General features: G+C 34.9%; 1 protein-coding gene across 8 annotated transcripts in view; it reads left to right on the top strand.

Annotated features, from left to right (window-relative positions):
- The window catches only part of PTPRC (protein tyrosine phosphatase receptor type C), a 120575-nt gene that overhangs the window by 74006 nt on the left and 21460 nt on the right, over positions 1-25109 (top strand). For all 8 annotated transcript variants that reach the window (XM_087857460.1, XM_045787728.2, XM_045787727.2 and 5 more), the window contains 6 exons: positions 5750-5869; positions 10341-10499; positions 11889-12100; positions 17003-17063; positions 22147-22255; positions 22937-22971. In XM_087857460.1, the coding sequence (XP_087713586.1) occupies positions 5750-5869; positions 10341-10499; positions 11889-12100; positions 17003-17063; positions 22147-22255; positions 22937-22971 (696 nt within the window). The remainder of the gene's footprint in view (positions 1-5749; positions 5870-10340; positions 10500-11888; positions 12101-17002; positions 17064-22146; positions 22256-22936; positions 22972-25109) is intronic.

Raw genomic sequence — 25109 nt, 5'->3', positions numbered from 1 at the left:
AGGGAGAGAAAAAATACTAGCAGGGAGTAATAGGTCAGATAGGAGAAATATGCCATGATACACAAAAGCCACCATAAATACAAATGGCCTCAATTTACCTTTTGAAACAGAGATGCTCAGATTTGAGTAAAGACACATTGTGGAGGAATTTCATAGCCTGAAGGAAGACCAAGTGATGTTTTAGGAGAAATTTTATCATTTTGCTGTACGCTGAGTGACAGTCAACAGAGAGTATTTGCAAGAACCAAAACAACAAATGCAAAATGGTAGAAGGGAAAAAATAACTAAGTTTAGAGTACCAAGTTATTGAGAGAAGGAAGAAAATTATACTAAGAATTTATCACAAACTTAAAGGCTTGTTTTTAAAAAGAATAATAAAATAGACCTCTACAAAAAAAATAAAACCCCCATTGATTAAAAGAAAAAAAAAACCCTAGGGGCACCTGGGCGTCTCAGTCAATAAGCGTCTGCCTTCAGCTCAGGGTGTGATCCCAGGGTCCTGGGATCGAGCCCCACATCAGGCTCCTCTGCTGGGAGCCTGCTTCTTCCTCTCCCACTCCCCCTGCTTGTGTTCCCTCTCTTGCTGGCTGTCTCTCTCTCTCTCTCAAATAAATAAATAAAATCTTTTTTAAAAAGCCCTAAAAGTAGAGATTTAACAAATTGTAAAGCAACTTTGCATCCAATATGAAAAGTTACATAAAAAAGTTAGATAATTTTCTAGAACTTACGAATTATGAAAATTTACCTGGGAGGAGTTAGAAAATTGGAATTAAACCTCCAGTCCAATGTCTCTTTACTCATTTCACATTCACTCTCTCCTTCCCTCACCTGCCCTTAAGAAAATATAAAGACAAATTTGCCACATGTTCAAAGAACAGATAGTTTCTTTCTTACCCAAACTACTCAACAGGGTAGAAGACATGGAAATCTATCAACTCATTTTGATTATTCTTAGGGTTTAGGATAGGCTTAGGGTTAATGTTCAGTGGATTTGCAACTTCAGTAAAACTGAGGTAACTATAGGCCAGTCTCTCCTGTGAACATAGACACTAAATAGTAAATTAAGTATTAGCAAAGTAGATCCTTCAGTGTATTAAAAATACATAATCACCCAAAAAAGATACACAATGGCAAATAAGAATATGAAAAAACGCTCTACGACGTATGCTATCAGAGAAATTCAAATGAAAACAAGAATGAGATACACTACGTGCCTATTAGAATGTCCAGAATCTGAAACACTCACAACATCAAATATTTGGAACACGTGGAACAATGTTGCCAGCCAACAACCATCATTCATTGCCAGTAAGAATGAGAAGTGGTACAGTCATTCTGGAAGACATTTTGGCAGTTTCTGCAAAATAAAACATACTGTTACCATACAATCCACACTCCTTGGTATTTACTCAAAGGATTTGAAAAGTTATGTCCACACAAAAACCTGCCCAAGGGTGTTTATAGCAACTTTATTGATAATTGCCAAAACTCAGAGGCAACCAAGGTGTCCTTCAGTAGGCGAATGGGTAAACTATAGTAGAACCAGCCAATGGAACATTATTCAGCACTAAAGAGAAATGAGCTGTCAAGCCACAGGAAGACATGAAAGAACTTTAAATGCATGATACTCAGTGAAAGAAGCTAATCTGGAAAGACTATGTACTGTATGGTTCTGACTATATGATATTCTGAAAAAGGCAAAACTATGGAAGCAGGGAAAGAGCAGTGGCTACCAGGAGTTGGAGAGGAGGGAAAAATAAATAGAGCACAGAGAATTTTTAGAACAGTAAAAATACTCTGTATGATACTATAATAGTGGGTACATGTCATATGATACATTTGCTCAAACCTATAGAATATATGACACAAATAGTGAGCCCTAATATGAACTTTGGACTCGGAGATTGTGATGTGTCAGGTGTTAATTCACTGACTTTATGATTCACCCATTTAAAGTATATAATTCAGTGTTTTAAAAATATATTAAGACTATATTAAGAGTTGTGTAATCACCGCCAGAATCAACTTTAAAACATTTTCATCACACCAAAAAGAAACCCCATATGTTTTAGCAGTCAGTCCCCATTTCCCTCCTACTTTCCGCACCTAGACAATTACCAATCTACTTTCTGCACCAGTGGATTTACCTATTCCAGATATTTCATATAAATACAATCATATAATATGTTGTCTTTTGTGACTGTCTTCTTTCACTTAGCATAATGTTTTCAGGGTGCTTCCATGTTGTAAAATGTATCAATACATCAATTTTTTTATTGCCTGATAATATTCCATTGTATGGATTACCTTATATTGTTTGTTCATTCATCAGTTGGTTAAGTTGTTTTCAATTTTTTGTTATTACAAATAATGCTGCTATGAACATCATTTACAAGTTTTGTGTAGACATATGTTTTCATTACTCTTGTGTTCAAACTTAGGATTGGAATTTGGGGATCAAATGACAACCTTACGTTCTGAATTTTGAAGAACTGCCCATCTGTTTTCCAAAGTGGTTGCATCACTTTACATTCCCATGAACAATGCATGAGGGTTCTAATTTATCCACATCTTCACCAACACTCATTATTATCTGTCTTTTTAATTATAGTCATCCCAGTGGTTTTAAGTGGTATCTCATTGTGATTTGGATTAATGACGAATGATTTTAAGCATGGTTTCAGGTGTTTACCATTCGTATATCTTTTATCTATTCAAATCCTTTGCCAATTTTTAAATTGTTTTTTATTAAGTTATAAGAGTTCTTTATATGTTCTAGAAACAAGTCCCTTGTCAAATATATGATTTGCAAATATCTTTTTCCATTCTGTGGATTGTCATTTTGCTTTGTTGATAACTTTTGAAATGTATAAGATTTTAATTTTGATGAAGTCAAACTTACAAATTTTTACTCTTTTGCTTATGCTTTGGTATCACTTATAAAACCCGCTGGCCAATCCAAAGTCATGCAGATTTATTCCTATGTTTTCTTCTAACAGTTTTATAGTTTTATCTCCTAAACGTAACACTATTAATCCATTTTGAGTTAATATTTGTATATGCTGTGAGGTAAGAGTTCAATTTCATACTTTTGATATGGCGATCCACTTGTCTTAGCACCATTTGCTGAAAAGACTATCTTTTCCACATTGAATATTCTTGCCACCCTTGTCAAAAGTCAACCATAATGATGGTCTTATTTCTGTACTCTAAGCTCTATTCCATTGATCTACATATCTATTCTTAATGCTAGTAGCACTGTTGATTACTGTTGCTTTATATAAGTTTTGAAATCAGAAAGTGTGATTCCTTCAACTTTGTTCTTCAAAACTGTTTTGGCTATTCAAGTTTCCATGAAATTACATGTAAATTTAGGATCAACTTGTTAATTTCTTAAAATAAGCAGTTAGGATTCTGATAAGAGTTGCATCAAACCTAGATAAATCAATTTAGGGAGTAATGCCATCTCAACAATGTTAGTCTTCCAGCCCATGAATATGGGGTGACTTCCCATTAATTTGCACTTCTTTGGTTGAATTTATTTCTAGTTTTAAATTTATTCCTGCTTATATGGTAGTATTTTCTTAATTTAATTTTCAGATTGTTTATCACTAGTATATAGACATACAATTGATTTTCTGTGTTGATTTTGCAGTCAGCCACATTGCTGAACTTGTTTATTAATGATAATATCACAGAATTTTTGACAGACCATACTGAAGTGATTTTAAATTTAATTTGGCAGGGTTAGCTAAGGACCAAGGGAGCTGCCTAAGTCTGCCTCCTGATAACCTTCCAAACAAAATCACAAGAAGAAAAATAAAACTACATTAAAATTATGTCCCCAGCATACCTAAAAAATTTACTACTTTCTGAATATTAAGTACTAAAACTATTGCAATCTTTATAAATCAATGTAACAAAATAGAAATATTAGGAAAATTTTTTATAAATAAAAAATATGTTTTATTTATAAAAAATATGAGGGAACGGGTAGTATTTTTCAACAAATGATCCAGGTATCCCTATAGAAGAAAAAATGAATATCAGTCTTTACCTCTCAACAAACACAAAAATTAACTCAAAGTGAGTTGCAGACCTACACACTAAAGTTAAAACTATCAAATTTCTAGACAAAGACATTAGAAAAAAAAATCTTTGCTACTTGGTGCAGGCAAAGATTTCTTAGGACACAAAAAGCAAGAATCATAAAGAAAAAATGTTACAAATTAGACTTCATCAAAATTGAACGTTCTACTCTTCAAATAAAGCCGTTAAGGAAATAAAAAAGCAATCAAGCCATACATTATAGGAAAATATCCACAATTAATTTTTCAACAAAAGAAGTTTCTCCAGAATATGTAAGGAACCCTTCCAAACACAAAATAAGACACCAACTGACCAAATTAAAAATGCTCATATGCTTCACAAAAGAAGATATGCAAATGGAAAATAAGCATGTGTAAAGATGCTCAATATCATTAGTCATCTGGAAAATGCAAATTAAAACAACTATGAGAGGATGATGACAATGCACACCCACTAAAATGGCTAACGTTCAAAAGACTGACAATACTATTGGTGGAGAACGTAAGGTAATAATTTAGAATTTTACTCCAGGTATTTGCCAAAGAGAAAAAAAAAAAAAGATGTCTACACAAAGACTTCTACACAAAGATTAATAGCAGATTGACTTGTAGTAGCCAAAAGTCTGGAAACAACCCCAATGTCCCAACAACAGTTGAATGAATATATCCTTACAATGGAATACTACTCGTGAAATTAAAGAACCAACTACTGGGGCGCCTGGGTGGCACAGCGGTTAAGCGTCTGCCTTCGGCTCAGGGCGTGATCCTGGCGATATGGGATCGAGCCCCGCATCAGGCTCTTCTGCTATGAGCCTGCTTCTTCCTCTCCCACTCCCCCTGCTTGTATTCTCTCTCTCTGGCTGTCTCTATCTCTGTCGAATAAATAAATAAAATCTTTAAAAAAAAAATAAAATAAAGAACCAACTACTGACACATGCAACAAGATGAATGAATCTCTGGAACATTATATCGAGTGCCAATACTAGACATAAAATGTACTTACTATTCGATTTTATCTATGTGACATGGATGAAAAAAATGAATTTAATCTATAGTAACAGAAAGCAGTTCAGAGGGTGTTTGGCATTGGGCAAGGGGGCTGAGTTGACTGGGAAGTGGCACAGAACTTTTGGGGAATGATAGAGATAGTCTAGGTCTTGACTGTGGTGGTGGTTATGTAGATGCATATATTTGTCAAAAGTCATGCATCTTACCTCAAATTAGTGTGTCTTAATGTAAATTATACCTGATAAAATTGATTTAGGCATTTATTACATTCTTCATCTCAAGTTATGATGACTAGTTACTGGAAGGTTCCAAATAATGACAGTTATGTTTATCAGTACTACCAATGTCAGATTCTCGGCACAGTGAAATCTGGAAATCCCAAGATAGCTGAACAGTAGTATATATGAGAGGAAGAGGGTATTCTCAGATGTCTTCAGGTCAGTGGACTGTTTCAGGTCCACGGTTTCACTTTAGAGTGACATTTCCTCGTTAAGTGACCTCTAAAGCAAATTGAGTAAGACCAGATGTCTTTCTTTTAATTTCATGATTAATTCATAGTTAAAATGTGGTTATTGATAATCATAATTATAATATGAAGAATGTTTTTTCCCACGTCTTGTTTTTCATATTTTATTTTCTTATTCTTTTAATAGGTCCAGGCTCACCTCAGAATTTTAGCTGCAATGTTACAAAAGAAAATGACATACTGCTCACCTGGAAACACCCTAAAGATTTTTTTCATAAGTATCATCTTTGTTATGGAATTACTCAAGGTAATTTGTATAAGATTTAATTCCATACCAGGAAAGATAAATTTCTAGTGGAAAGCACTAGAAATGCAGATTGAGCTAGTGAGCCACAGAGTGACTGTGACAGGCACCCTACATGCCTTGATTTTAGAACCGCTTCTACTCACCATGAGCTCTCCAGCCTCTGACGTGACTGAAGCCTAGAACATCCCCAATATTTGCTTGTCTTTCTTGATCTTTGTTCCAATCTTTGCACTCCAAAGCCTGGAGAAAGGAAATCTCTGGAAGATAATACTCATTATTGTTTTCCAAATACTATGCAAGTTGCATGGTTCAAACTCATTATTCAGGTCCACAAAGAAACAAACAAATACCTTCCAAGGCTTTCTGCAGGTGATATACACAAAATATTAGGTGAATAAAAATGAACGTGTACCTATTTATCCATGGAAGCCAGTTTGACAGCAGATGGAATCTTGGAACATAGTTCTAGTTAGGTTAAACTTTTGCAGAAATAAACGTCCAAAAAATGTGCTATGACCAGCTCAGCCATGAGCCCTCCAAATGAGAGGCTATTAAAGAGAAAAAACACCTCCTGGATAGCTTAAAGTATCCAAAATGCTTGTAGAAAACTGTAAGCATCACTGGATCCTCTCCAAGCCGATTCAGCATGTAAGAGAGCCCACTCGCCAATCTTTTACTTGTAGCTTAAAGTAGGACTGAGCTGAATATCGCACAGAATTCCATCTCTTTGCTTGGTAGGAAAGAAACAGACATAAATTTAAAATTCTGAAATCACTTGTTTTCAGCATGTTATTTTGTATTTTGATAACATTGTTCCTGCTGATTGTTTGACTCTTAATAATGAAACTACTAAAGCAAAGTTAAATACATGTGCATTTTCAAATTAGCATGAGAGGATTCAAAGGCTGTGGAAAAGAAATATATGCCATGTATTTGATGTTATGGTAATTTCAAAAGTTAGGTCTAAGGGAAAGGACAAATTGAAACTACAGGAAGAGAACAGCAAGACAATTAGATACTTGCTGCTTCCTCGGGCCCCTCTTGTACAAACTTCCTTGGTTTGGATTCTGTACGAACACATTGCTTGGCTTTCTTTTCTCTTCTCTGAATCTTCCACTCACTATTCCTTACTGTATTCTTCCTTTTGTATACTTTCTACTACAGGGTATTTTGTATGGAAGAGTATGTGGTGAAAATTTATGAGCAGTGTTTACTGCTCCTTTGTACTCTGTACAGCTTTTAAAAATGTCTATTTTAATAATCAGGTTAAGGAGGTTGTGATTATTAGCAGTCTGACAAGTTTTGTTTGCTTTAGTTTTATTTTGTTTGCAACTAGTGCAGCTCCTTTTTATTTAGTGCTATCCAAATTAATGGCTATCTAAATGTAACACTTGGATGGGATTGGGGGGAAGAGAAGGGTGAGCTGGCTGATAATCAGGTTGCATGTGTCTTTCTATTTTACCTTTCATATTTCCCCCTATTTCCCCCCAAATCAACTGCCCTAAGCAGAAAGGTGTTCTGCTCTTCTTCTATTCATCTCAAACATATGCCATGAGTACCTATTCCATTTTATCAGGGAGTTGATAGGATTTTAACATTGTTAAAATGATTCTTTTAACTTCTCTCATTATTCCAAATAATGTCACTATTAAAAACCCACGGGAAGAAAGTCTATGAAGAACTATTGCAGTTTATATTACTTTTAATTGGATATTACATCTGATTTCTTTATTTCATAATCCAATCATTTCAGGGTCTCTGAAAGCTAGATATTGAAGGAGAAGGAAAATTAAGTGACATTTATTTAGTTTCTTCTGTTTGTTGGGTGTTTTTATAACATTTTAAGATTTTGTTAAACATTTCAATAATAACTCTGAAAGAAGAGGTACATAAATGTATCTATAGTTCATATCGTGCAACTGAGGATCGCAGAACTTCTGATTAATGTTCAAATTCAGAAGCTTGAACTGTGCTCTTTTGGCTACTGTGTTGTTCGTGTTTTGAGCACGAGCTACTTTGGAGAACTGCAGTATTTTATTTTATTTTACTTAAAGATGCCAAGTGACAAGAAGTTCCCCCAATAATGGGGAAGAGACATCTGTCTATGCTTTGTTGCATCCAAAATACTATTTTTTGGAGAGACAGAGAGAGAATGTGTGCACATGTGCAGGGGAGAGGGGCAAAAGGAGAGGGAGAGGGAGAATCTTAAGCAGACTCCATGCTCAACTAGGAGCCCGACACAAGGCCCAATCTCAGGACCCTGAGACCCAGGCGCCTCCTCCGACCCAAGTGCTATTATTAAAAGTTACTGAAACCAGTGTGCACTCTTCAAGACCACAGTGATGTTGCTGGAAATTTTGTGTATAACCTTTTTTTTTTTGAAAGAAGAAAGCTAATTCTTTTTTCCTTCCAGTGCAAAATTTATTGGGGATCAACAGGTTTATACTATTTGGCATAAGTGTTCAAGAAGATACTTTAGAGTAGTCTAGGAAGTTGTTAATGGATTTCCTGAGGTATTTAAAAAAAAAAAAACAAACCAAAAAGCAAAGAAGTGACAAGGAACGAAACCAGTGTCTCTCTAACCCTCTCCAGTGCAAAATGCATGACTTGAAAGTTAGACATGTCTTTGTTGCTCTAAGAAAAGACACATTTCAAGCACAACGTTAAATAAGTCTTTAGTGTGCTCCATACAGTTTGTACTTCTGTCAGAGTCCTGAGAAAAAGTGTTCAAACACCATGGAGGAGGCAGAGATATTCACATAAAGTATTTTGGCATTTCAACCAAAGATTGAAACCCTTTGCAATTGGAAATGAACATTCTGAACCACCTGTCTAAGCACTAAAAACTTTAATCCCCAAACAGCAGTATATTTTGAACAATACATTCTTCAAAATTAAATCAACAATTTGACTTTTGTCAAATTAGCTAAGATAAAAGCTTTACAGAACTACATAGATCAATCATTTTGTTACAGAATGGGTGTGAGGTTACATAGGCAAACATACAAAATTAGGTCACTGAATGGAAGCCAGAGTGACCTTGAGAATAGCATCTTGATGCTTCGATTTTAGCTGGTATAGTTCTGCCCTTCTCTTGAGCTCACACCTTTTCTGCCCTCAAAGAGAGTTCTCACTGGGGTCAGGGTAGAACTGAGCTGGCAGGTATAAATCAACTAACTTTAGCTTTGGGGATTTCTGAAACAGACATTTAGTCAAGTTAGAAGAGACACTTTATCTTACTTATTATTTAGCATTCCATGGTAAGGTCGAGATATTACTATAATCTCCATATTTTGGGTAAGTAACTGATACAAGAAATTATGCACAGTGGTGAAGAAGAGAGCATAGACTCTGGAACCTCAATGCCTGGGTCCCCACCTGGCTGTGTTCCTCCTTTCCTGTGAGATCATGGACTGATTGCTTAATGTTTCTATGTCTCAGTTTTCTCCTCTGTAAAATTGGATGAAACTAAGAGAGCCAACCTATGGGGTTGTGGTGATGGCTAATTAATTCATTCACACCATGTAAAATCGTGTTTGGCACATAGAGTGATCGGTTCATTATTTTTATCATCATCATCATTATTATTACTATTATCACTGTGACTGCTATACAGCACCATGCTGCCAACTTTAATCTTCCTTTAATGACATTGTGCTTGTCCTTTAATACGTCTTGATTGATGCCACTGGGCTACTTAAAAATAGTGGCTAGTGAATTTTCAATTTAACAAAAGGTAACTTTTCTGTTTGAATGTCAAAACCTATTTAAACAAGGTCCTACCTCCCATATGCCTCCCCGACCAGAATCTGATGTCGTAGTCAGCCTTGTCCCTACATTCTGAATGCTCCTTCTTTCGTTTGTAACGCTTTCTTTTATCCCTTACACGGACTCGGTCACACTCCTCTGCCCATGCAGCTAGGGTTCTTCTGCCATTGTGCAGTTTTCCCTCACTGGGCAGCCCTCCTGAATTACTTAGTGCTTAAATTAAGATAGTAGAGTGGACCTAGTTATTGGTTATCAAAAGAATTCTGTGCCTAAACTCCCTAACAGTAGCTAATATCAATGTTCAAAGTGTGAAGTTTACATATTAGAAAAAGGCTCACTAAAAAATAGTCTTTCTAAAACAATACAACTCAAGACTTTCATAAGATTCACTGTGGGCTGTGTGTTCTCGGAAAGGAAAGAGACCACCTTCACAAATGAGCTTGAACTTATTAAATATTTTATGTTCCATATCAATGATATGAAATGATATTTTTGAATATTTGAGTTTATTTATTATAAATGAATTTGTTCAATACATTTGCTGATAATTGTATATACAGTACTTCTGAGCACCAAGGATTTATGTATTTCTCAATCTCTCAGTTTGGAGTTAGCTCAAAATGATTTAACGTAGAGACCAAATTAAAGATGTGGCAATCCTGACTTTTAATGACTTAGTACATGTTTACATTTTTTCCCCGAGATGATAAATGCGAAGATCTGGAGCGTGAGAAAACCCAATATAAAATGACCAATTTGACACCTTTTACAAGTTACTATGTATCATTAAAGGCCTACACCCTTGGAAAAGTGCAACGTAACGGAAATGTTGAGAGACGTGACTGTAAAACAAATCCAACAAGTAAGTTCTATGCTTTGATGCTTCTTTCTGTGAATGGCAAGGAGCAAAGTATGAACTTTTGAGTATACAATCCATCCACCTTTATGCTTCATTTGGAAAACACATTGATGTGGCACATTTGTTAACATCTAGGGTTTATAATAATTTAAAATACAGTGATTTAAAAACCGTTACCCTGGGTTCTCTGTATACCTCATATATCATCATAGAATTGTAAGAATGAACCATGAGGGGATATTAACTGGTACAATTTTTAAGATTTCAGACAATTTAGGTACCTAATCAACTTAGATAAAAATGTATTATCTATTGGTTTCTTTATTATCTAGAAATATTAACTGCAATCAGCCACCTAATAATGTCTCACTTTGAAAGCAAAGCATTCACTTGCTAACCTCTGCTTACCTGACAAAACATCCTATAAGACATAACATTTTATTGGCATTTTCTTCTCTTCGTTACACTGAACTACCTACTATTTTATTTTATAGCACATTTTCCATTTGAGGTTTCCTTTCAAAGGCATTTGCCTCTTGCCACCCGTGTGATGTCCGCAGTTTCCAAGATCTAAAGCTAGATCTGTCTCTGAGGTGAATGTTAATTCCATTAAGTCAGGAAGGAAGAAACGCCCCTGTGTAAAGCAGTATCTGTAGCTCCAGAGACCCTAACTCATGACGAAAAATTGTCTCATTCAGGGCTGGATGCAGAATGCTCTTAGTGAAATTTAAGGTCATTTAGGTTCTGGTTTCAAACGTCCAATCCTTGAACTTTATGGTTGTGTTACTTTCCTAAATTTCTGTGAAGTCACAAAAAAAGAAGATAATTTGTTGCTGCTCCTGAAGAAAGCAGCCAGGTAGGTGGTCACTAGGCTAATGGAAGCGTCTCAAGAATGGAGAAGCTGGGGCTATCTGGCTGGCTCAGTCAGTACAGTGTGCAACTCTTGATTTTGGGGTTGTGAGTTTGAGTCCCGTGTTGGGTGTAGAGATTACTTAAAAATAAAATCTGAAAAAAAGAACGGAGGTTCTGGACTGTGTGTAGGTCTTCAGGGTCCCCATATCATCCTCTCTTTTCTCCCTGCACCTTTCTTCCCCTCCCCTTCACCTCCCTCTCTTTCCTTCTATTCTCTAATTCTATATACTCCCCTTAGGGGATGACATGAACCCCCATGACTTCAAGTACAACATATATGCTAATATTCATTGAATGACTAGTGGTTTATTTTTAGATGTTTTGTTACAGCGTTTTGATGGAGGTACTATTATAACTTCCTCATCCATAACCCCCAAATTAACACTTAAAATAATTTATATTGTGCACATACATTGCCAAGTGATTTAAATATGCATTTACAAAGAGATTAAAGTAACAAATCTTTCTTCATTTTGATAGATCCGAGCAAAGTCACGGGCTTACATGCTTCACTGAAGTCAGATAATAGTATACTTGTGACTTGTCAACAACCTGCCAACCTTAATGGCCCCGATAATGGCGAATACATTCTAGAAGTCAAATCTGGAGGAAGTCATATTGAAATTGAAAAAAAAGAATCTTGTAAATTTCTTGTAAAACACCTTCAGTATTCAACAAACTATGACTTTGTGGTAAGATTATAGTTTCTATAATCGCTATAGTACTGATATGCATTCTAATGATTGTTATGTCATACTTAAATCATATTAAGCCCAGTGTTCATGTGAGCTTGAGAGACTCTGTGTCTAATGAAATCACATTTAAAGTCTTCAATGTTCGACTCCAAACTTTGCATCCCTAGTTCTTAAACAGTGGTTTCAAGCAAATATTTTGTTGGAATATTTTTGACCTTCACTATGATTTACTTACAGAATTATTGCTTCTGTGTCAAAAAGCAGAATGTTTTATGTAGTCGATTATTACTTTGTCAAACTTTTTATTTCCCTTGACTTTTTATCTTTATTAACATGACTTCCTTAATTACAAAATATTTTATAGGTACACTGAGGTTAGAAAATAGTAGAAATGAATATTAGGAAATGCCAGTGAACATGGAGAATTAAAAAACTCATCTATAAGCTTACTGCGTACTGATCATATTTTGTGAATATTTTCTAAAATGAAAAATCTCAGTCTTTGTCCTGGTTGTAGGGGAAAACGTCAGTTCAGTCTTCTCTTGTGTGTTCTTTTCTGGGAGTCTCCTATACTATTCACATGAAACACTGCACTTCTGACACTTCTGGTCACCAAATGTGTGGCGCTTTTTCCCCATATCAAGCAAGTCTTCGTGGTACCACCTGGGTGTCCTACAATTGAAGTCAAATCTGACACCGTCTATCTAGAGATAGTGGCAGAGTCCACAAGCGAAGGGCTTAGTCCCACAAGACTGTTCCCATTGCACTTTAGATGCCAGGTCCAAGTAGTTGGTCCCTAGGTTATCTTCAATTTCTGTCCAACGTGGCCACAAATCAGGTGTTCCCAGGACCCTCTCCTCAGGTTTGATTGTGTGGCTCACAGAATGCAGGGAAACATTATTCACGTTTACCAGTTTATTCAAGGATGTGATAAAGGATACAGATGAACAGTCAGATGAGGGTGATGTCTGAGAAGGCCCCAAGTACAGCAGCTTCTGTCCCCATGAAGTTGGGGTGCGTCACCCTCCTAATGTGGGTATGTTCACCTTTGTCTGATAGCTCCCTAAACCTTGTTCTTTGGAGATTTTAAGGAGGCTTCATCATGTAGACGTGATCAATCATAAACTTCATTTTCAGCCCTTCTACCTTCTCAAGAGAACGGGGGCAGAGCTGAAAAGGTCAAGCTTTTACTAATGGCCTTATCTTTCTGATGACTAGCCTTCATCCAGGAGCCACCCAGCAGCCCATCCAGTCACCTCGTTAGAATGTAAGACACTCCTATCACCAGGGAAATTATAAGGGTTTCAGGAGTTCTGTGCCAGGAACCAAGGGCAGAGACCAATATATATTTTCCTTATATCTTACAACTTCCCTAACATGCAATGCATATTTATATATATTCAGCATATATATTTATCGACATTCTGAACACACAGTTTTTCATATATCACTACGTCATGAACATTTTTCCATGTTAAACACTCTGCTACTATGCAATTTTTAATGGTTGCATAAGATTCTATCATATAGCTTTATCACATTCTATTAACTGTGCTTGTTTTCATCTCTTACAAACAAAATCAATAAAGACACTTACTGGTAAATAGCAAAATCTTTGAATGTGTCTTTAATCATTTCTGTTTAAGTAAATTCCTGGAAATAAATGTATTGGGTCAAAAGGAATTTACATGTATTTTAAGAGTTTTTGTGATACATATAGGTATGTGTGTATATATATATGTATATATATGTAAAAATGTATATGTGTATTTACATATTTATTTATTTATTTATTTATTGGGTAAGTTACCAAATTACCCTTCCCATAACAGTATATGAAGTGACTGCTCGTGATATTCTCACCAATACGGGGCATACCCTTCTTTTTCTTTGATGTTTAGTAGGTGAAATACAGTATCGACTTCTCTTTTTGTGTTAATGGGGTTTCTTTATTTACTGTTGAAGATAAACATAGTTCTTGTTGTTGCTGTTTTTGCTCTTGTGGTAACATACTCTTTACTTCCTTTGCCCAGTTTTATTTGGGGAAGTTTCTGGATATTAATGATATTAAACTCCTTGTCATATGAGTCTCAAGATTTGTTTCCACTTCGCAGTTTGCTTTTTTAATTTTATTTATAACATTTTAAGTCATATACAATTTTTCCTTTTATTTTTAGTCAGTCAAATTTATCAGTTTTATTTCTGATTTAATGGAAATTTCAACAGTCAGTAGTCTACTGTTCAATATATGTTGACAATTGGCTTCATATTCTTTATCACTTAAATACGTTTATATATTATAATACATATAAATATATAACCTTTTATATATATACAGCATATTTTATTATGTATATGAATATATAACATTTCTTACCTTTCTTGTCATTTGTTTGTTTTATCAGAGACATAGGTTGGACTTTATCAAATGTTTTTATTACACTATATTAGATGATGCCATGGTTGTGATGACATGATGTGATTTGTTTATATGGTGCATTATACCTATACGTTTTGTAATGCTAATCCATGTCACGTTCCAAGAAAAAATCTTGCTCTGTCATTGTGTATTATTCTTTGAAAGTATTATTGAATTCAATGGCTTCATTTTTTAAGTCTTTTTTTTTATGCTCAACATCACTAGCAATCAGGGAAATACAAGTCTTTTTTTAAAAAAGATTTCATTTATTTATTTGAGAGAGAGAGTGAGTATGAGAGAACATGAGCAGGGGAAAGGGTCAAAGGGAGAGGGAGAAGCAGACTCCCCATTGAGCAAGGAGCCCAAAGTGGGGGTCAATCCCAGGACCCCGGGACCATGACCTGAGCTGAAGGTAGACGCTTAACCAACCAAGCAACCCAAGCACCTCAAATTTTTTGTCTTTATGAATAGACATTCATATGAGATCATTTAACAAGTGGGCAGAAGTTGTGGGCATAGACTTTTGGTATAGCTTTGGGCATGCATCATTCTTATTATATTTTGATATAAAGGTTGTGCTAACCTGATAAAGCACGTTGGACACATTTCCTGTTTTTCTACGCTTTGTAGCTCTAAATAGTACAGGAACGGTTTGTTTTCTGAAGTCTGTTTTAATCCTTTTAACACACAGGAATTCTTTCTTTCTGAACCATTTACATTTTCTTCCATTATTGTTCTTTTCAGATATTTTACACTACATTTTTTCCAAAGAACAGTCCATATGAAAGAAAAATTTTGTTATCACATACCATATACATTATACTTCACCTCCCATTACTTTTCCAGCACGCAGTAAGCTCCATTTCTTTTCAGTTTCTCAGGCACATCTCTATAGGTACTTTACCTGGTGCTCTTCTCTCTTTCCAGAATTTTCTTCTCCCATTTGTCAATATAAGTTATTCTGGAAAATTATAGGTAAACATCATATTAAAATACAACCTTCAAATTCAAATTGGTATATAATTATTTAGTTATCCATTCTTTTCCTTTTTCCCATCCTTCCAAAATTTTCTCTTGTTTTCTTCAGTGTATGTACCATATTTCATGTGTTTCTTTCTGTATCCCCTACAACATTTATCCCATCACAAGGGACCAATCATTTTAGCTTTATTCATCATTGTGATCTCTGGTTAATAGATAAATAAAGTTGTTTTTATCATTGTTAATTTATTACTTTTATTTTTTAGAGACTTATTTTTATGGTCTTCTGGTAATTTGGGATTGAAAGTGTTTTGTCCATTTGTTTATTTTTAATTATCCAAAAAAAGAAAGAAAGAAAAGAAAAATTAAAGCTATGAATTGTCCTTTCATAAAATTTTGACTGTATCCTATGTCTGTGTTATTATTGATTTTTCAATGACTGACATAATATTTAAAGAGTGGATTTTTAAAGTAGAATGTTATTATTGATAATTTCCAAAGAATTTATAATTGCAGTTGGAAAGCATATTTAATTTGTTTTCAAAGTGAGTGTTTTTACATTTCTGGTGCTTGAATTTTTATTGTTATTATTAGCTTCTAAAAGATAATTAGCTTTTATAATTTCTGCTTTGGGGAATTTATAGAGTATTTTTTACAGTTCACTGTATAATGAATGTTTATAAATATTCTGTGAGTACTGGGGAAATTATATATCCTCTGAAGGGTAAAAATTTAGGTAATATTTTCTAAATTTATCATGTTTATCTTTTTTATGATATTATTCAGATTTATTTTTACTTAAAATTGTTTTTGCCAAAGCCTCTTATTGCTTTCTTGCTCCTGTCAGTTTCCCTTGTATATCTTAATTGTTTCGATTTTATTTGCATCTGATATTTTAAGACATAGGTAGTTATGCTAGTTAGGTCAACACTGTAGATTTTACCCTGTATCACTTGGGAGTATCAATCTTTATCATTTTAACCCTTGTGAACTAAATATCACTTTATTATAAATACTGTGATTCTTATATTGTTTCTATTTACTTTTACAAATTGTATGTGCATCTTATGTATAATTCTTATATATGGTAGAGTTTCCCTTTTAAATAAAATCTTAAGATATTAGATTTTAAATAAAATCTAAAGATATTAGCCTATCAACAGGGAATTTTAACTTTAAGCTTTGAATATTTTGATGTGTTGGATTTTATTCCTCCAGTTTCACTTATTCTTGCTAATTATACTATTGTTATTAGTACTACTATTATTGCTAAATAGGCTAAGATTACTTTGTCTTTTTCACTGTTAAATATTTTCTTTTAAAAAATTTTGATAAAATATAGACCTAATCTTGAAGTTTCAACTTTAAATTATCATTAACCTGTGTATTTTAAATTATCATCAAATGAGAAATAATGTTACATTATGATAGATAAATTTACATTACTATTACAAACTATTACATTACAAGCTATTTTCTCTTTTATTACTAAAATTCAGGTCTATTATCACAATGGGCACTATGCTGGAGTTCCAGAAAGTGTTTCTCAATCAACATCTTGTAAGTCATTACATGGCTATTTATTATACTACTTTTATATTAATATATATATTAATACTTACAAAGCTTTATTATTTTACATTCATATTTATATTTAATTATTAAATGTTTATATGTTTTCCATAAACATAATATTTTAAGTTGTCTGAAAAAACATGTATAGGTGAACCTCATATTAAAATATTATATTTTATTCTATTTTTAATTTTTTATTTAAGTGTAGTTGACACACAATATTACGTTAGTTTCAGGTATACAACAGAGTGACTTAACTTCTCTTTAACTTATGTTCCCCCCAAGTGTAGCTACCATCTAGCACCATACAATGCTTTTATAATATCACTGTCCATATTCCCTATGCTGTACCTTTTATTCCTGTGACTTATTCATTCCATGACTAGAAGCCTGTACCTTCCACTCCCCTTCACGCATTTTGCCAATCCTCCCACCCCTTCCCTCTGGCAACCATCAGTTTTTTCTCTGTAAAATACAATATTTTAAATTCAATTAGGAAATTCAATTATTAAAGGATCATTGATCTCGTAAAATAATTCATAGGAAGATTTATCTGTATAGACTTAAATTATGATTAGGTTTATGACACTTTTTCGTGTTTGTTAACACGACATGTTTGCTTTGTGTACTGCTTTAGAGATTGTTACTTATTTTATCTTATTCTGTCCTTCCAAGGTAAGTTTGGTAGAAGCAGGTGTTAGATACAAAGCTGTTCTGATTTACCTCACTAAAGCTAAGATAAGCATTGCTTAATAACAATGTGGTTATTGAATTTTTTGTGATTAATATTTTAAATATCTTAATCAAAATAAAGTTGCAGATAGAAAAAATCATTTAATTTTAAATGTCGTCATAATAATGAAAATAACAGGTACCTGTCACCACTCCCCACTCACTGTCCTGCTCCCAGGGACGACCACTTTTCCCCATTTCTATTTTCAGTTCTCCTTATAGTTCCCACCATATATGTCAAGAATATTGGCTGCTACTCTTTCTAGAGTTATTAGCATTGCCCATTGATCTGATCCTATGGAGAGAGAGGACTTAGTTCATTGTTTTAAGTTTCTCTGCTTGTTGGCTTATAAATTAAATTAAATTACCTGAATCTCTGTGTCGTGTTATCAATCATAGGCAGTTTCTGATGCTATCATTGCAGCATCTCAGTCTCAATCTCTCACACACATATGCATCTGCGCAGTGACTAATGCCTTATTTTCCGAAGTCTTTGAAAAGAGGAAAGGTGTAAAATCTCATGTTCCAAGCTGCTTTCCTAAGGCTCATGTACAGTTTTAGTTCTTGATGCTCAGAGGTTTAAACTAAAAGCTCTCAATATGAAATGCCCACCAAATTCAGCCAGAAAGCTCTGATTTTATTTCCACATAAGTACTTTTCTTTTATAATTCTTTACAATAAAAACAGCTTGATTGAATTATTTTCCCCCCAAGCTTATAGCTGTAGCACCTACTCTCGGGGGGTCACAGACTCAACGGGACATTTCACACTCACGTCTTAATAGGCCAGAGTGAGGCCGCTTCACTCAGAGAGACGCAGAACAGGAAGCAGAAGGTGCCAGCGAGGGAGGCTGGCAGCCGCAATGGCGGTAGCAGTGCGCATGGCAGACGGAGAACCATTCTGGGGCCCTCCCAGAGGCGAGGGAGATGAAGAGAATCAGAGGGCGTGCGTGCGGGTGGGCGCTGCCCTGGCTTAGAAGCCCCAGGTTGAGAAAGGAACCAGTATCTCTTAGAATAGTTCCAGAGGCATAGCTTCCAGACGTGCCAACAGGGATGGGGCCAGATCTGAGATGTGCCCTGGGTTACTCCGCTCAGGGAAGCCTAAAGCTAGGGTTTCCGCCAGGACCATGTAGTTCGTACAGAAACCTCCCGGTCCAGATGCAGTTTAGCAATCAGGGGATCATTTTCACCATTAGCAATGTTGCCTAGGAACACAGCTAATATCTCGCTTTTCTCAGATTTCCATGTCGGTGGAGCTTAGAGAGTTATCCCATGGTCCTTTTTCCATAACACAGAGAAAGTTTTATTGACTTTTTGCTCCCAATGGCATTTTCATTAGAGATAAATAATACGACATTTTTAAAAAAATTTAAATTCAGTTAGCCGATATATAGTTACAATGACTTTTAATAGTGACATCTTCTCCAGGGGAGGTCTCGGGTTGGGACTTGCCAAGAATACACCTACTAGAAAAGGATTGCTGAGCTTCCCTGGCGTAAGATTTCCTCAACTGTATTTTGACATCATTCCACATGACTCCTGGGGCCCCTTTCTTCCTATACTGATTTGAACGCCCTCGCTGTACAGCTCAGCTACTGTCGTAAAATTTTTCTTCATTAGTCTCCTCTTTTAGAATTGCTACATCTGAATCTCATTTTTTAAAAAAATTTACGGGTGTTTATTCTCTAGAAGAAAATATTCTAACTCTTGCACGTATAAACATGCAATTCCTGATTCGACCCTGGAACTTGATCAATATTCTGACCTGGCATAGAATTCTAAGTTAAAAAATCTAGAATTGAAGAAGTATTTCTGTTTTGTTCTCCTGCATCCAGCAAACTTTCTAATGCCATCCCATTTCTCCTTCTTTTTCTATATTTCCGTATTTTTGTTCTCTGAAACTTTTATGGTTTCCTCTTTATTCTTGGTCTTGCATTGCTTTTTTTCATTTCATTTCATTTCATTTCATTTCATTTCATTTCATTCAATTTCATTTCATTTCATTTCATTATTTCATTTCATTTCATTTCATTTTCTTTGCTCCATTTTTTCCCCCTGTAGTCCTTTTGGAGCTCCCGTTAGTCACATATTGGAAATTGTAAATCAGTTTATTATTTTGGAATCCCTCTATCTTGTTGAGGGTTTCCTTGAGAGTTTGGTTCTTATCAGCAGTCTGATCAAAGCCATAGTGAGACAATAGGAAAAGTTGGTTAGAAGTTCTGTGATCCTGGGGCGCCTGGGTGGCTCAGTCGTTAAGTGTCTGCCTTCGGCTCAGAGCGTGATCCCGGAGTTCTGGGATCGTGCCCCACGTCAGGCTCTTCCGCTGGGAGCCTGCTTCTTCCTCTCCCACTCCCCCTGCTTGTGTTCCCTCTCTCGCTGGCTGTCCCTATCTCTGTCAAATATTTTATTTATTTATTTATTTAAATAAAATCTTAAAAAAAAAAAAAGTTCTGTGATCCTTAGAGGGCCTGTTGACTGAGGAGATACGTTGTATTATTTTTTTCTACGTTTATTTAAATAAAATTTTACTTTATTATTTACTTTGATAACATCTATTTTTTACTTTTTAAAAATTTGTGCAAGTTAGTTAACATATAGCATAGTACTGTTTTCAGGAGTAGAACTTACTAATTCATCACTTACATATAATACCCAGTGCTCATCACAACAAGTGCCCTCCTTAATTCCCATCACCCATTTAGCCCATCCCACCACTCACCTCCCTCTTAGCAACCCTCAGTTTGTCCTCTATAGTTAAGAGTCTCTTATGGTTTGCCTCTGTCTCTGTTTTTACCTTATTTTATTTTTCCTTCCCTTCCCCTATGTTCATCTGTTTATTTCTTAAATTGCACATATGAGTGAAATCATATGGTATTTGTCTTTCTCTGACTTATTTCACTTAGCACTCTAGCTCCAACCACGTCATTGCAGATGGCGAAATTTTATTCTTTTTGATGGCTGAGTAATATTCCATTGCATATATATACCACATCTTCTTTATCCATTTATCATATCAGTGACACATGGAATCTTTCCGTAGTTTAGGTATTGTTGATAATGCTGCTATAAACATCAGGGTGCATGTACCCCTTCAAATCTGTATTTTTGTTTCCTTCGGGTAAATACTTAGTAGTGCAATTGCTGGGTGGTAGGGTAGTTCTATTTTAGCTTTTTGAGGAAATTCCATACTGTTCTCCAGAGTGGCTACACCAGTTTGCATTCCCACCAACAGTGCATGAGGGTTCCTCTTTCTCCGCACCCTCACCAACATCTGTTGTTTCCCGTGTTGTTAATTTTATAGTCATTCTGACAGGTGTGACGTGATATCTCATCGTGGTTTTAACTTATATTTCCATGATGATGAATGATGTTGAGCATCTTTTCATGTGTCTACTAGCCATCTGGTTGCCTTCTTTGGAAAAATGTCTATATATGCCTTCTGTCCATTTCTTAGATGGATTATTTGTTTTTGGGGTGTTGAATTTGAGAAGTTCTTTATAGATTTTGGATACTGACCCTTTATCAGGTTTGTCATTGGCAAATATCTTCTCCTTTTCCATAGACTGCCTTTTAGTTTTGTTGATTGTTTCCTTTGCTGTGTAGAAGATTTTTATCTTGATGAAGTCCCAATAGTTCATTTTTGCTTTTGTTTCTCTTGGCTCTGGTGATGTGTCTAGTAAGAAGTTGCTATGGCTGAGGTCAAAGAGGTTGCTACCTGTGTTCTCCTCTAACATTCTCTTTTCTCTGCCTTTTCTCCAAGGAAGGGCATGATTTCATGTTAAACTTTGGTGAAAATTTACATCAGGATAAGTAATCCTAATGGTAGAATGAAATAATTTTTGTCTCTTGGTTAATTGATTTTATACCTTAGTGAGCAGGTGAGAAATTTTATCTGTGTGGGGCAGAAGCCTTTCTGAACTTTTTGGAAGGTTATCCACTTCTGCACAAAAGTTAAGCTATATGAGTTTTTATCTGAGATTTGTGAAAACTAAATTACCTCTCTTGTCCCTTCAAAATGGAGTGACTGAAAGAAAGAGAATTAAGCCTAAATGATAGTGTTTCATAAAGGAACAGGATTTTGTGAAAGGAAAAGAGAGTTTCTCTTCTATATTCTAATTGTTCCCTTAAAATATTAGGTGTTTTTATTTGTTTTGAATAATATAGGCAAAATACACAAAAATCAAGAACATACTGTATTTGGTCTCCTTTAAAAATTTTTTGAAAGCCTCAAAAGAAATGAGCGTGTTAAAATGAAATTACTTTAAAGGTGATATTCAAGAACACAGCAAAATATTTGATATAATAAGCTTTCTTCATGTGTTATTTTTCATTTCTAGATAATTCTAAAGCATTGATTATATTTCTGGTGTTTCTGATCATTGTGACATTCTTAGCCCTGCTCGTTGTTCTCTATAAAATCTATGACCTGCGCAACAAGAGGTCCAGGTAAGAGTTGATTTCAAAGTGAAAAATAATAGTAATAATGATGGAAGTACCCATCTAAGGGGTAAGTTTAGAACCAGTTAAGTAAAGAAGGAGAAGTAGCATGAAGTCCAATTCATCAGTGAACTTTTGATCAAAAACTTAGCGTGGTCTTCTCAGTTTAAATACTAATATTTTCTACACTTACCAATAAATAATGTTATGATTTTTAAAACTAATAACCAGTGAAACAAATAGATATTTATTTTTCTAGTACAAATTAGGTCAGAGGGATCTAGAAATGATAAAGACAGAAAGGAAAGAGAACTATCTAAGGAATTATATATATTCCTTTTCCCAGGAACAACTACACTTTACAAAAAACAAGAATTTTAAAATAAAATTATTTAGTCACTTAACAGAGTTTAGCAGACAACTCTTGGTTGGTTTCTTCCTCCCTTACTTTTTCTTTACTCCTCTCTCTTTCCTCCATCTCCTTTCCTTCATTCTTTCCTCCCTCCCCTGCCATGCTCTTTTCTCTTTCCCCCTTCCTTCCCCTCTTCTCTCTTCCTCCTCTCTTTTCCTCTTTATCCTCGCTGCCACCATTCCCTCGTTCCTTTAATCATTCATTAAATATAAATAGAATCCCAACTGAACGCTATGTTTCTTAAAAGATACATAAACTTACATTTCTTATTTTCACAGCAATATGGAAGAAGAGGTTATACTTGTTGAAAGGGGTAAGTATACATATTTTTTACTGGTGAATATCCCCTTCATATTTGAATCCATTCATTTTAAATAAGAATTCAATATTTCAAAAAATATAATCTGGACCTCCTCTGTTGATACAGTGATGAAACTTAAATTCGTTTATTCTCTCTCTCTATATATAGATATAGATAGATATATAGGGAATATATATATAAATTATACACAAATTATATTTACTAGATCAGTAAGTACTATGAATTTCCTAGTATATGCCAAATATTGTACCAGCACTGAAAACGTGGCAGTGACAGGCCACTCTGCTTTTAAGGGATTTAAAATTTAATAGAAGAAGACAGAAATATCAACAAATATGACAGCAATTTGGTAAATGGCATAGTGATTGAATGTGTATGGTTCTATGGAAAGGTACAAGACTATGAGTAGGAAGGGCAGATATCTGGGTCTTCTAAGATTGTGGGGAGACATTAGATCAACAAATGAGAGAGTGGTGGATGGAAGAACAGATGGAAGGTGTCATACAGGAAGAGGCAGTAAGTGTGGTCAGGTCTCTGCAAGGGTGGGATGGTGGCTTTTCCCCTAAAGGCTCATTTATGGGCGTGACGAAAAAATGCAATTTGACTTAGGAGAGAAAAAGGAATTCCATTTTTTCTCTTCTTTTTCAACTTACACATTATTTCTTTAATTTTTGAAATGTGATTTTTGATCTGGTAAAAGGGGATGGAAATAAAGATTGAAACTATATTTACAATAAAGAAAATGATTTTTTTACTCATATTCAAGCAGAAAAAATTTAAGAACTCCTCTGCCTTATTTTAACTTGTCTCTGAAGGCTTTCCCTCTGTAAGAGCAGGTACCAAATCAGTAAGCAAAGGTGTTAGGGTTGGTTCTTTGGAGCTCCTTGACTTTATTTTCCGTTGCAAAATCTATCACTTCCTGATGTTGTATTATATATTTTATTTGTTTGTTAACTCTCTTTCCCTCACTAGAATGTAAGCTAGGGATATGAAGATCGGGAGATTTTTCTCTCTCATTTCACTGCTCTATCCCTAGTTCCTGAGTGTTTGGAATTCAAAACATGTCAATGAATACATGCATGAATTAGGTAAAATGTTTTGAAAATTAGTTTTGATAGACTGAGGGAAGAATGAAGAGCCAAGAGTAACGAGCCCCTGAGCAGAGAAGGGGAATCAATTTCAAGGTGTCAAGGCAGACTGGAAAGTGTCAAAGAAGCATTTTATCCCAAAGTTGATACTAATTGTCCATTTGCATGACTTAGAACTTACCCAAACTCAATAAAACCTCAAAGGTGGCCCTAAGTTCAGAATGAATGAAAATCAGAGATTCCCAACAACCCAAAGAAGCAACTGCACGTGGCTAATTTGATAAGAGTATTTGGATAGAAAATTTTCACAGACAATAAGAAAAATGTGCAACCCTAATAGACATCTTCTTTCTTCACCTGATAAACAGAGAACATTAAAATGAATAGAAGAAACATTTTTTACATGTGTGATAGTTTACATTCTCTTATTCTTTTGAAACCATTGTTTTTCAGGAGACATATACAGCTATAGCTCTTTATGGTTAATATGTATTTTTACTCCTTATGAAGTTATTAAAAAAAGATAGTATATAATGTGTTTCATATCCTGGAGGCATAACAGATAAGCACAACTTGTTCATAGCTTAGTGTAAAGGGAATATTGAATAAGGTGGAGTCCTGAGTATCAGGGTATTAATCATATTCTCTTATTTGTATGTTTACCAAATTTCATAATAACTTAAAAAAAGGAAAAAGGAAAAAAATAATAGCTATAATACGTATACATAAGTATAGCAATTGTTACATTACATTAAGTATTCAAACTTTAGATTTAGACAATGGAACACTAATAATGGTGTTATAATTTTTTAACAAGTAGAGTTACATGCTCATGTTTGTATTTCAGAAGACTTATTTTGGGGCAGTTTAAGAGCTAAGTCAGCATGAGGAAAAACTAGAGACAAAGAGAGGAGTTCGGAGGATGTAGTTACATGGATGAGGAGGACTGCCTGCACCTGACCGCTGGCAGAAGGGATCGAAAGCACCCAGTGACTTACTTGGATATGGAGCTGGAGGGGGAAATCTTGGATCACGTGAAAG

This window comes from Ursus americanus, chromosome 2 (assembly GCF_024610735.1).
Source record: "Ursus americanus isolate L20-20 chromosome 2, mUrsAme1.1.p, whole genome shotgun sequence".
Lineage (NCBI taxonomy): Eukaryota > Metazoa > Chordata > Mammalia > Carnivora > Ursidae > Ursus > Ursus americanus.
This window is presented reverse-complemented; position numbering and strand designations above follow the sequence as displayed.